Genomic DNA, 14,227 nt, shown 5'->3' on the forward strand with positions numbered 1-14,227 from the left:
GGAGTTTCTCCCATTCTTCTCTGCAGATCCTCTCAAGCTCTGTCAGGTTGGATGGAGAGCGTTGCTGCACAGCTATTTTCAGGTCTATCCAGAGATGTTCGATCGGGTTCAAATCAAGGACATTCAGAGACTTGTCCCGAAGCCACTCCTGTGTTGTCTTGGCTGCGTGCTTAGGGTCGTTGTCCTGTTGGAAGGTGAACCTTCGCCCCAGTCTGATGTCCTGAGCGCTCTGGAGCAGGTTTTCATCAAGGATCTCTCTGTACTTTGCTCTATTCATCTTTCCCTCAATCCTGACTAGTCTCCCAGTCCCTGCCGCTGAAAAACATCCCACAGCATGATGCTGCCACCACCATGCTTCACCGTAGGGATGGTGCCAGCATAGCCTCAAGGTAAGGAGGGGCAGTTCCTCTTACTGCTCCGTAGGCAAGTACCATGGTCTTGTAATGAATGCGAGCTTCGACTAGAAGCCAGTGTAGTGTGCGGAGGAGCGGGCTGATGATCAGCTAATACAGTATAATAATGTCACTTATAAGAAATAATTAGTTCCTGAAGGCAATTTTCTGCTCATCTGCAGCGTTAATTTTCCAACTCCCCTGAGGAGAAAATTAAATGTTATTGGAATTACAAGTAATTGCTTTATCTATTGAATGGCAAACACAAAAATATGAAATGGTGTTGTTTTTGTTTCAGTTGAGTTGCCATAAGTACCTCATCAGACTCAGCTCAGACAACAATACCGCTGGGAGATCACAATCATATTAGAAAAAGAGAGCGGGAGGTTGGTGTGGAGGGAAGTTTCGTCTCAGGACATACGCACACCGACACACACCAACACATCCAAACGAACACACACACACACACTTCGTCCCTGTAAACAAAGGAAGGAAATCGTCCGGCTGTTACCCGCTGCCTTTCTGTTTTCATGCCCTTCCGTGTTCTTTTAACAAACAATTACTTGTGCCAGGGATTGTCCTCAGGCCTTTAGCCACATATAGCCTGCTGTAGCACTCTCACTGAAGCCTTTGGTGCTTGGAGGGAATACTGTGCAATGGTTCTAGCATGAAGACCGATACAGGAGGATGTAAGTGTAGGCTACTGACTTGATCAGAATGAACTGAACAATGATGTCATTACAACTGGGGTTGTATTAGGATGGTCGTTATCAAGTTCATCTGCATGTTTGCCAAGGCTGGGAGATGAGGAGCCGTGAATGAGAGTAGTAATGGCACAGAGAGAGCTCAAGGGCTGTGGATGTCATATTTATTATTATTTAAACTCAATCTGTCTGAAAGCAGCCTGGCTTTGTCTCTGAGTGATTGATGCCAAAGCTAGACAATAACAGTTTGGATTACCGTATGCTCCTCTCTCCCCACATTACTGTGTATTTCTTCCTTCCCCCTCTTCTTTCTCCTCCCTCCTCTTCTTTCTCCCTCCTCCTCTTCTTTCTCCCCCTCCTCCCCTCCCCTCCTCTTCTTTCTCCCCCTCCTCCCCTCCCCTCTTCTTTCTCCCCCTCCTCCCCTCCCCTCCTCTTCTTTCTCCCCCTCCTCCCCTCCCCTCCTCTTCTTTCTCCCCCATCCTCCCCTCCCCCCACTCCTCTTTCTCCTCCTCTCCCCCTCTTCTTTCTCCCCCCTCCTCTTCTTTCTCCCCCTCCCCCCCACTCCTCTTTCTTCTCCTCCCCCTCCTCAGCTAAGTCCTATGCCAGCGATTTGAGTTTTTACTCTTGTTATATATTTCTCAAGCAAGTCATCCTGTTAGATAACAACACAGGTAACACTGAGGCTCCTGTCAAGGTGAGGATTCTGGTGTGCAGCCAGGCCTACCTCCTGTCTTAAAGATATTCTCCGGTACTTTTCTATTCTTTTTAGCCGGTAGTTCTGAAAGTAGTGCTCACGAGCCAAAAGTGGTCCCCGAAAATTGCGTACTACGTCACGCGTGTGCAGATATGTGCACCACGTCATTGCTCTCGCTCTGCTGTGTGTGCATCTTGCTAGCTATCACTCAAATGGCGAGGGGCTGACGCTCATTGGCCAAAACTTGAATTGCTAGGGGGCTGACCCATTTGGGGGAAAAATGGAGGGAAAATGGCGCAGCACAGCTTCCAGAAAAGCAGTCGTTTTCAAACTATGGATTTCGTGGCTCATTGCGGTAAGACCGTAATTCTGCTCATAGATTATGCATGTATGAACTACACAGTGACGTATCCAGGGAGTGGGGAGGTTTAAAAAAAAATAGTCGCCAAAGTTCCAGAGCATGTCTTTTAAAAGTTTTACCAGCTCAGTCAGGTTAAGACCAGTGATTTTCCAAAAGTTGTCACAGACAGAGCCAGCCAGGCAGGGGAAAGGCTTCAGTTTCACTAGACAGTGAAATACAGTGGTCTGGGTTGGCTGGAGCGTGGAGACTAGGGCTGTCTGTACACACAGGCTCTTTTATCTTTCCCTTTCCGCTGCAATTTAGACTCCTTATTTTTCCCATTTCCTCCCTCTATTATTTAGTGATTTGGACATCATCAACATCTCAAAATAGACGGCCATAAAGCTACTTAGGCCTCTTCTCCATTAGATTGTGTGTGTGTGGTGTGTTTGTGCCTTGAGGTCTATTCTCATTGATGAGAATTTCGAGAGATTCTGGAGAGGTATCGATTCTCGAGAGACATTACTGTAATGTAAACTTGCGTAATTCTCACGTCTCGAACAACGCTACCTCCCGAGGTAGTGCGCGACACGTGCCCGACAGTTGCCCCCCCTCTAAGAAGGGCAGTGTAAACAGAATCGTCTCTTTGATAATGTATTGATAATTTAATTATATTTGAGACGACATGTTTTATTTTCACCTGAAATTGCGAGAAGGGTGTGATTGCGGACCGGTGTGATTGCGGACCGCAATTCAGGGCATTCCTTTAATCCCAGCCCCCCTTCCCACAGGAGGCCTTTTGCTTCTTGCCAGGCCGTCATTGGAAATAAGAGTTTGTTCTTAACTGCCTTGCATGGTTAAATAAAGGCAAAAATATATATTTTAACAAATAATGGGCATTTCTGCATCTGCAGGAACTCCTTTTCATACTTCTATTGGTCCATATTTAAGTTAGGACTCTGGTAAACAGGCGGGAGGTGGGGGCGACCAGTAGTTAATGGATGCCAACCGCCGATTAACCCCACAGAAGAAGGGGCGGGGGCAACACCGCTAGCTAGCTAGGACATCGGTAGACCGTGTCCTTTGCCCCTGCCTGCCGAGCACTGCTTTCCCACAGTTCTGTTAACGTTACGGCGAGGGCAGGTGCTCGGCAGGCACGGGCGAAGGACACTGTGTACTAGCTAGCTAAGACTCGGGTACACAGGTGGGAGGCGGGGGCGGCACTGTTCACAAGCTAGCTAGCTAGAACACCAGTAGACAGTCTTTTTCCGCCCCTGCCTGCCGAGCACTGCTTTCCTGCAGTTCTGTTAGCATTACTGCAAGGGCAGGTGATCGGCAGGCACGGGTGAAGGACACTGGGTAACTAGCTAGGATTCCGTTACATAGGCGGGAGGCGGGGGCAACACCAGTAGCTAGCTAGGACACCGGTAGACAGTGTCCTTCGCCCCCGCCTGCCGAACCCTGCTTTCCCGCAGTTCTGTTAACGTTACGGCGAGGGCGTCTTTATTTATTACATCCTCCCAGCTTTGATAAAGAGATGTGAGAGAGAGGTGGGGTGGTTGGTACAGTGGGGGAAAACAATTATTTAGTCAGCCACCAATTGTGCAAGTTCTCCCACTTAAAAAGATGAGAGAGGCCTGTCATTTTCATCATAGGTACACGTCAACTATGACAGACAAAATGAGAAAACATTTTCCAGAAAATCACATTGTAGGATTTTTTATGAATTTATTTGCAAATTATGGTGGAAAATAAGTATTTGGTCAATAACAAAAGTTTCTCAATACTTTGTTATATACCCTTTGTTGGCAATGACACAGGTCAAACGTTTTCTGTAAGTCTTCACAAGGTTTTCACACACTGTTGCTGGTATTTTGGCCCATTCCTCCATGCAGATCTCCTCTAGAGCATTGATGTTTTGGGGCTGTCGCTGGGCAACACAGACTTTCAACTCCCTCCAAAGATTTTTTATGGGGTTGAGATCTGGAGACTGGCTAGGCCACTCCAGGACCTTGAAATGCTTCTTACGAAGCCACTCCTTCATTGTCCAGGCGGTGTGTTTGGGATCATTGTCATGCTGAAAGACCCAGCCACGTTTCATCTTCAATGCCCTTGCTGATGGAAGGAGGTTTTCACTCAAAATCTCACGATACATGGCCCCATTCATTCTTTCCTTTACACAGATCAGTCGTCCTGGTCCCTTTGCAGAAAAACAGCCCCAAAGCATGATGTTTCCACCCCCATGCTTCACAGTAGGTATGGTGTTCTTTGGATGCAACTCAGCATTCTTTGTCCTCCAAACACGACCGAGTTGAGTTTTTACCAAAAAGTTATATTTTGGTTTCATCTGACCATATGACATTCTCCCCAATCCTCTTCTGGATCATCCAAATGCACTCTAGCAAACTTCAGACGGGCCTGGACATGTACTGGCTTAAGCAGGGGGACACGTCTGGCACTGCAGGATTTGAGTCCCTGGCGGCGTAGTGTGTTACTGATGGTAGGCTTTGTTACTTTGGTCCCAGCTCTCTGCAGGTCATTCACTAGGTCCCCCCGTGTGGTTCTGGGATTTTTGCTCACCGTTCTTGTGATCATTTTGACCCCATAGGGTGAGATATTGCGTGGAGCCCCAGATCGAGGGAGATTATCAGTGGTCTTGTATGTCTTCCATTTCCTAATAATTGCTCCCACAGTTGATTTCTTCAAACCAAGCTGCTTACCTATTGCAGATTCAGTCTTCCCAGCCTGGTGCAGGTCTACAATTTTGTTTCTGGTGTCCTTTGACAGCTCTTTGGTCTTGGCCATAGTGGAGTTTGGAGTGTGACATTTTGAGGTTGTGGACAGGTGTCTTTTATACTGATAACAAGTTCAAACAGGTGCCATTAATACAGGTAGCGAGTGGAGGACAGAGGAGCCTCTTAAAGAAGTTGTTACAGGTCTGTGAGAGCCAGAAATCTTGCTTGTTTGTAGGTGACCAAATACTTATTTTCCACCATAATTTGCAAATAAATTCATTAACAATCCTACAATGTGATTTTCTGGATTTTCTTTTCTCAATTTGTCTGTCATAGTTGACGTGTACCTATGATGAAAATTACAGGCCTCTCTCATCTTTTTAAGTGGGAGAACTTGCACAATTGGTGGCTGACTAAATACTTTTTTCCCCCACTGTATATCTGTTATCTGCTATCCAACGCATCAACAGATTAAACATACATTTTAAGCTAAAACATTGCACATTAATTATACTGCAATAATGACATAGTCTAAACGAAAAACTCAGATTTTATACTTTTATTTCCCTTTTGACCCACATTTTTATGGCATAGACAATCAGGGGAAATACAGAATATTAAGTGTCACTTAAACACAAGCCACATGCAGGACCCAATCTCGAACCAATGGATGCACATGTAGGAACACCCCGAATTGCGGGGCGCAAACACAAACACTTGGAAATTGCAGTAACAGCCTGTTACATTCTGAAATTGTCATCGTAGCTTTAAGAAAGGGAAGCTCATGTTTGATATGCTGTGTTTTGCAAGCTACATTTAATGAGTGTACGAATGAGAAAATAAACCCTTTAATTGTTGCATTATTCAAGAGTGTAGCTAATATGTTTTGGAGGAAAAGTTGCTCGCGTTGTTTGAATAGTTTGCAAGCTTACTAGTCAGTGGTTACTGTGATACTGATATTTACGGTACATTTGGAGCTAAAGAGCAAGAATGTTGCCATGTTGTCAGCCACAACAAAAGCTAAGGCAAGGATGTAATGTAAATTGAAAAGTTTATATACATATTATGTAAATGAAATCTCGTCGCTCTGCCTCTTCTGCTTGTCAATGAGAATGATCTCTTAGGTTCTGCCTCCACTGGGGTTCTGATGGTGGGGAGTCTGGGTACCAAGTGCTCTGACGGGTTTCTCTGCTTGGAGCCATCTCCAGGCTCTATACAGGCCTTGGGCAACCATATTAAATGTTAATGTCATTATTTTATGCAGACAGTTAAAGGTCGCCATGTGTGCTGTGACCTTCTCCCATGATGCCCCCTGTCTAGATCCAGGTATTACATACATTAAGTGCCTAGGCGGATGCATCTCAGTTGTACTTCCTTGATTCCTTGGCGTTGCACACGCCTCTCTCATTGCCGCCTTCTAGAAAATGAGTTGTAGGAGAATGTGTGATGGGAAGAACCTTGTACCATCTCCTCCTATGTGTTTTGAGAAGGCGAGGAGTGGATGCAAGGAATCAATGAAATGAAGGTTCACCCATAGAGTGGTGGGTAAGTGGATGGAGCAAAAGGCTGTTGATAAATTAGGTCTGTTATTTCAGACAAAAATCAATATGCCCAAAGGGGAACAGGACAGAAGCTGTGAGGTGATGTTACCCATTTGAACTTGAAGGGTTTGAGGTTGTCAGGACAATGAAAAATAAACTGAAGCTGCGAACTGCCCAGAACAGAACAGGGTTCACTGGTGATGGTCTCTGTCTGAGTCTCTAATACTCTCACTCGGCAATCAGAAATGTACAGTGCAACCCCAACAGTTAAATAAACATAAATAAACATACATACTGTACATCTGTCTGAGTCTCTAATTCTGTCTCTGTCTCTGTCTCTATCTGTCTCTGTCTGTCTCTGTCTGTCTCTGTCTCTGTCTAGAATGCTCTCAATTCAAAGGGCTTTATTGTCATGGGAAACATAAGTTTACGTTGCCAAAGCAAGTTAAATGGATAAACAAAAGTTAAATAAACTAAAAGTGAACAGTAAATATTAGTTCCAAAAGAATAACAACATTTCAAATGTCGTATTATGGCTATGTACAGTGTTATAACGATGTGCAAATAGTTAAAGTACAAAAGGGAAAATAAAGGAACATAATTGGTTGATCGCACAAACAGACCGGGCACTCAGGCTAAACCCTGGTGAAATATGATCTACGCCAGTGGATAATAATAATCCTGGGATGAATCAATGTAGATGTTTAGGTTGCAGAACGCAGAGAGCAATCGGACGTTGACTTTTTAACCAGACAGACCCATGGAACAGTAAAGGGTCAAAGAGCCTTTTTAGGCCTTAGATAGCACACGGGTATTTCACCCAATAGATATGGTAGTTTATCGAAATGTGGATTTGTTTTGGAATCTGAAGGAAATGTGTGTCTCTATGGTCATACATTTGGCAGGTCTGCCTACGGCAGGCCTCTCTCAACAGCAAGGCTATGCTCACTGAGGCTCTCTCTCTCTCACAGGATAAGCAGCAGTGGGCTGCAGAGAAGCTCTTGACCATAAAGGGCAATAGGTTCTATAATTGATTCAAGTATTTTTTTTAGCCAGATCCTAATTGGTATGTTGAATTTTATTATCCATTTGATGGTCTCGCTCTCTCGCTCTCTCTCTCTCCAGTTCATCATCTGTTTCTGACTATGAAGAATGTTTTTTTTTTTTACACTAACACAATGTGAAGTAAGATCTACTTTTAACATCAAATAAGCAAATTTTTTTGGTATACACTATCCATACATTAGCCTTCGATGAGGTGAGAGAGGGAGAGAGAGAGTTGACATTTTCTTAAGGTTTAGGTTATGACGGGGTGACTGGGCCACGACACATCCACGGCTAATGTAAGGATAATATAAACAGAGAATTTGCAGATCTGAGGTCAAAGAAGATATGACTTTGTTTCTAATCTAAAAAGGCTCTTTGACCTTTTTGACTGTTCCATGGGTCTGTCTTGTTAAAAGTCAACGTCCGATTGCTCTCTGCGTTCTGCAACCTAAACATCTACATTGATTCATCCCAGGATTATTATTATCCACCGGCGTAGATCATATTTCTCCAGGTTTAGCCTGAGTGCCCGGTCTGTTTGTGCGATCATCCCAACTCCTTTTCACCTAGTAATTCCTTCTAGATCTGGAGCGTGAAGGACTGATAAGATCTAGGTGAATGGAATGGACTGTGGAGGACTTCAACTAATTCTGTACACACACACACACACACACACACACTGTACACATACACACACACACCTAATTATTTGGCTTTGTTTTCTATTGGTTTTGTGTTGCTCTCTGGTGCTTTCTGTAGGCCAGTTTGGTTTTTTGTTTTCTCACTCTTTCTCTCTCTTTCTCACTTTCTCTCCTTCAGTCATAAGCTGCAGGAGTTTCTCAAATAGACCAACACAAACAAACCCAGATGGAACTGAGGTCTGAACACACAAACTCTTCTCACCTTCAAACAATACAGCCCAACGAGGCCATACCAAGTCTCTGTTCCAAATGGCACCCTATTCACTACATAGTGCACTACTTTTGACCGGATCCCTATAGGTAGTGGTCTAAAGTAGTGCACTATAAAGAGAATAGGGTTCTATTAGGGACAGACCCAAGATCAGGGGCCTTCATTCTACTGAAACACTACTTGCCTTGATAACTTGGTCACAACATTTTAAATTAGTTTTGTCTTTTGGCTTGGCGCTAAACTATTAAACGGCCGTGCGGGACTCCAAGGACTCAAATAAAATCAAATAAAGCCGACTACAACTGGTGAAATGCTTGCTTACGATGCAGTTTAAAAATAAAATGGTAACACGAGGAATAAAATAAGATACACAAGAATGGAGCTATATACACTGAGTGTACAAAACATTAGGAACACCCCCCAAACCATAACGCTTTTGCTTTCAGAACAGCCTCAATTCGTCTGGGCATGGACTACAAGGTGTCGAAAGCGTTCCACAGCAATGCTGGCCCATGTTAACTCCAATCCTTCCCACATCTGTGTCAAGTTGGCTGGATGTCCTTTGGGTGTTGGGCCATTTATTGATACACACAGGGAAACTGTTGAGCGTGAAAAACCCAGCAGCGTTGCAGTTCTTCACACAAACCTTGCGCCTGGCACCTACTACCATACCCCGTTCAAAGGCACTTTAAATATTTTGTCTTGCCCATTCACCCTCTGAATGGCACACATACACAATCCATGTCTCAAGGCTTAAACATCCCTTCTTTAACCTGTCTCCTCTTCATCTACACTGATTCACATCAATACGGGATCATAGCTTTCACCAGGTCCGTCATGGGGAGTCCTAGTATCAGATAGATCAATGTGCAGAGGATTTCAGGTAGTTACTGTATGTACATGAAGGCAGCGTAAAGAAGGCAGGACTCAGTCTTTTAAGGTGTGTGTGTGTGTGTGTGTGTCTCTCTCCTGGCTGCAGGAGATTGAAATGGCCTTGAGGCGAGCTGGAGGAAATTCACTGACGACTGCCTACAATGACTTCTATTCAGCCAGCATGGGAAACAATATAGTGTGGGGAGTTAAACTTCTAGGTCGCACCCTATGGTGTTATCCCGTAGCGACGCGGGGGTTATCCCGTAGCGACGCGGGGGGTTATCCCGTAGCGACGCGGGGGGTTATCCCGTAGCGACGCGGGGGTTATCCCGTAGCGACGCGGGGGGTTATCCCGTAGCGACGCGGGGGTTATCCCGTAGCGACGCGGGGGTTATCCCATGCACTAACAATGTAAAGCTCCATCCTGTCTGACATACAGGGCAGTGTACAGTATGAGTGGTGTGTGTGTGTGTATATGAGTGGTGTGTGTGTGTGTGTGTGTGTGTGTGTGTGTGTGTGTGTATGAGTAGTGTGTATGGGTGCTGTGATGAAGAGCTAATTGCTCATTTGTGCTAAATTAGATTTTCTGTTAAATATAGTTTGTGATTAATCCAAGACCTTGTTAATGGGGTATCTGCCTCCGTTTGTGTGTGTGTGTGTTTTTTTAAATAAGTTGTCTGCTTCCTCTTAATCTCTGTCAGGTTCCTCCTTTACTAGCTCTAATTAGAAAACGTCATAATGATCCTCTCGTTCGTCTCTAATTCTCTCTCTTTCCTCACAGCTCAGTCAGATGCTGGGGAATGACATCAAGTATCAGGTGCGAGAGCCTGTTGGTCTAAGGTGAGAGAACACACCAGAGAATTGGTGATCTAATTTTACTGTTAGATGATCAATCTATTTTAATTGCAGTTGGGTAAATCAGTCTCTTATCTAATTTTCTCTCTGTCTCTCTCTCTCTCTCTTTACAGGGTCTGGATCCTCATCTCTGCAGTAGCCTTCACAGTCATGGCCTTGATGGTGAGTCTCTTGACGACCTGTGTTCGAGCCACGCTCAGACTTCTGCAATGATGATTCTTATGTATAGAGTCATATTGGCCATTTAGAACTTTTAGGAGCGGTTTAGAACTATAGGTGAGACTCAGAATTCATGGTTACATTACAGTTTTGAAAACATAGCAGGTCCAAAAAAATGTAAGGGTAAGTTATGCCGCCTACAAATGTCCTGTACTGAATGAAATATTACCAGTACCTTTTTAAAAACCATGTCTATCTTTATTTCCCAAACACAGTTCATCACAATCGCAATTTTTGACTTTTAATCATTTTAAGCATATTTTAACACAGGCTTAACGCCTAACAAACACTTTTGTACTTTTTTAAACACTTTTAACATAGGCCAGGCCCTGTTGATACTTCATATCCCAGAGATAATGACTTGAGTTACGCCTGGGAAGAGAGAACACTTACGTTTGCTCAACTTGACGTTGGCTCAACCATTGGCTCAACTTACCCCCAAGGCAAACATTTTGACTATATTAGCCCACACAGCTACAAGGATGTACTTTCATGCTAAGGTTTATGACCTCATATTGAATCTTATAGAAACCCCAACTGATGTATAGCACAATCTTTAAATGATCTACTTTGGCTTAGATACAACCATCATGAAACCGCTACCACAATAAATTATACTTTATTTAAAATGTTTTTTTTTATGGACCCAACTGGTTTCTTCCTATACAGACTATTTGGTCAAATGATTAATTTTGTGTATGGTTTCCCTAGAAACAAGGGTGGTTCAACTTACCCCTTTGGCTCAACTTACCCCACTCTCCCCTACTGTACCACCACAAAGACACAAACACTTTCACTAGGGTTAGTGAGAACTCTATAGTGAACAGAGTCCAATACAGTAGAGTCTGTCCTCACTACATTATCTCTATGGGACATCACTGCACTATCTCAGTGGGACATCACTGCACTATCTCAGTGGGACATCACTGCACTATCTCAGTGGGACATCACTGCACTATCTCAGTGGGACATCACTGCACTATCTCAGTGGGACATCACTGCACTATCTCAGTGGGACATCACTGCACTATCTCAGTGGGACATCACTGCACTATCTCTATGGGACATCACTACACTATCTCTTTAAAAAGGTAGTAGTAATATTTCATTCAGAAGCACTGACTGTATTTAGAGAGGACCTGACTGTATTTAGAGAGGACCTGACTGTATTTAGAGAGGACCTGACTGTATTTAGAGAGGACCTGCCCCCCCCACTATAGTGCATGCTGTGTAGTATATAAGTGTTGTTGTCTCCTTCCTCTGCAGGCCCTGGTGTTTCCCAACCAGCTTTATGAGGTGGTGTTTGAAGAAGAGATCAACAACCCCAGCATCTCCATCAGGCTCTATGGAGGAGCGCTGCTCAGTGAGCACACACACACACACACACACACACACACACACACACACACATACATACACATACACATTAATACACATTCACATACACATACACACATACACACACATACATACATACATACTGTACGCACACACTGCTCCTTCCTTGGGATGTCATCTGCATATGGTACATATACACTGTAACACAAAGTCACACCCTCCCTCCCTCCCTCCCTCCCTCCCTCCCTCCCTCCCTCCCTCCCTCCCTCCCTCCCTCCCCTTCCTTGTGATGTTCTCTATTCATGCCACTATATTAGTGTCATCTCTGTCCCTCCCACATGTCCCTGTATTTGGATGCTTCATGCATCATCTATCGAGGCCTTCAGGTGCATCTGTCAACAAATTCTCCCTTCTGACATCTCCCTGTTGCCCTCTGACCTCTGTCCTCCATGCCACAGAAATTGGATTGGAGATGATAATTGATTATTACAATGGCATTAATTTGAAACATGCCAGTCAGGTGTGGTGAGTCAGTCAGTCATTTAATGTTGGGTTGGCGGTGGTCCTGTTCAGTCCTGGGTTCAAATAGTATTTGTTTTCTTTCAAATACTTTAGCTGTGAATAATTGAGCTTGCCTGGCACCGTATAACTAATGGAATTGTCTCAAAAGTGAATCTAGGTCTGTTTCTCTTAAAAGGTTGAGGTGACTGTGACTACATAGACAGAAGGAGGGAGAGAGAGCTCGCTAAGATTTACATAACAAGTCTACTGTGAGATGAACATAAATCTCACTGTTGGAACCTGGGAATACTAAGGTCATTATGGACAAATATTGAAGTTAACCTGGGAATACTAAGATCGTTATGGAGAGCTCTCTCTAGGAGGCCCACAACCCAATCTCCCATGGCAAAAAGTGTAGAATTGCAGTAAATTAGACACCCTGGAGGTCGGGACCCCAAATGCGGTAGTCCGTCCCTGGACCTGACTATCTAGATTATGGGTGATAACATTATGATTTGAGCCCAGAAATTAGGTTTTTGTAGATAGCTTATGTAGACACACAAGTATTAGGAAGAATGCCCAGTGAAGGAAGATGGGGTACATTTTTGTGGAGTTCCTACAGCTTTATTTACATTTGGAATAGGAATGTCTCCATACCATTGGCCCCTCTCCCGTGACCTCTTTGACCCCTAACCTCTGACCCATGGTGTTTCCTCCCACTGTTCTGTCCCTCATCTTGTGGAATGGGCTGTACACACAAGAGAAGGTCATCATTCAATGGACTAAACTATAACCTATGACCTCTGACCCCTCCAGGTCTGTCCCTCATCTTGTGGAATGGAGTGTATACGCAAGAGAAGGTCATCATTCAATGGACTCTGCTCAGTGAAGCATGCTACTTTTCTGTCCAGTTTTTAGGTGAGATCACATCTTCCTTCATATTGGTATTTAATATATCAGTTCATGGTTATGCTGCACACCTATTACAGACGTGGCCAAAAATATTGCCACCCTTGCACTTTTTTCAAATAATGCACAATATCTTCCAGAAAACTGTTGAAATTCAAAAAATATTTTGGTATCCACATATGTACAGTGAGGGAAAAAAGTATTTGATCCCCTGCTGATTTTGTACGTTTGCCCACTGACAAAGACATGATCAGTCTATAATTTTTATGGTAGGTTTATTTGAACAGTGAGACACAGAATAACAACAACAAAAATCCAGAAAAATGCATGTAAAACATGTTATAAATTGATTTGCATTTTAATGAGGGAAATAAGTATTTGACCCCTCTGCAAAACATGACTTAGTACTTGGTGGCAAAACCCTTGTTGGCAATCACCGAGGTCAGACGATCTTGTAGTTGGCCACCAGGTTTGCACACATCTCAGGAGGGATTTTGTCCCACTCCTCTTTGCAGATCTTCTCCAAGTCATTAAGGTTTCGAGGCTGACGTTTGGCAACTTGAACCTTCAGCTCCCTCCACAGATTTTCTATGGGATTAAGGTCTGGAGACTGGCTAGGCCACTCCAGGACCTTAATGTGCTTCTTCTTGAGCCACTCCTTTGTTGCCTTGGCCGTGTGTTTTGGGTCATTGTCATGCTGGAATACCCATCCACGACCCATTTTCAATGCCCTGGCTGAGGGAAGGAGGTTCTCACCCAAGATTTGACGGTACATGGCCCGTCCATCGTCCCTTTGATGCGGTGAAGTTGTCCTGTCCCCTTAGCAGAAAAACACCCCCAAAGCATAATGTTTCCACCTCTATGTTTGACGGTGGGGATGGTGTTCTTGGGGTCATAGGCAGCATTCCTCCTCCTCCAAACACGGTGAGTTGAGTTGATGCCAAAGAGCTCGATTTTGGTCTCATCTGACCACACTTTCACCCAGTTCTCCTCTGAATCATTCAGATGTTCATTGGCAAACTTCAGACGGGCATGTATATGTGCTTTCTTGAGCAGGGGGACCTTGCGGGCGCTGCAGGATTTCAGTCCTTCACGGCGTAGTGTGTCACCAATTGTTTTCTTGGTGACTATGGTCCCAGCTGCCTTGAGATCATTGACAAGATCCTC

The 14,227-nt window shown here is 44.2% G+C and overlaps 1 protein-coding gene across 2 annotated transcripts in view; it reads left to right on the forward strand.

Moving 5' to 3' along the window:
- Positions 1-14,227, forward strand: part of LOC121560515 (tumor protein p53-inducible protein 11) — an 88,406-nt gene that overhangs the window by 71,464 nt on the left and 2,715 nt on the right. For both annotated transcript variants that reach the window (XM_041873464.2, XM_041873463.2), the window contains 4 exons: positions 10,020-10,078; positions 10,207-10,255; positions 11,579-11,675; positions 12,968-13,069. In XM_041873464.2, the coding sequence (XP_041729398.1) occupies positions 10,020-10,078; positions 10,207-10,255; positions 11,579-11,675; positions 12,968-13,069 (307 nt within the window). The remainder of the gene's footprint in view (positions 1-10,019; positions 10,079-10,206; positions 10,256-11,578; positions 11,676-12,967; positions 13,070-14,227) is intronic.

This window comes from Coregonus clupeaformis, unplaced genomic scaffold (genome assembly GCF_020615455.1).
Source record: "Coregonus clupeaformis isolate EN_2021a unplaced genomic scaffold, ASM2061545v1 scaf0161, whole genome shotgun sequence".
NCBI lineage: Eukaryota > Metazoa > Chordata > Actinopteri > Salmoniformes > Salmonidae > Coregonus > Coregonus clupeaformis.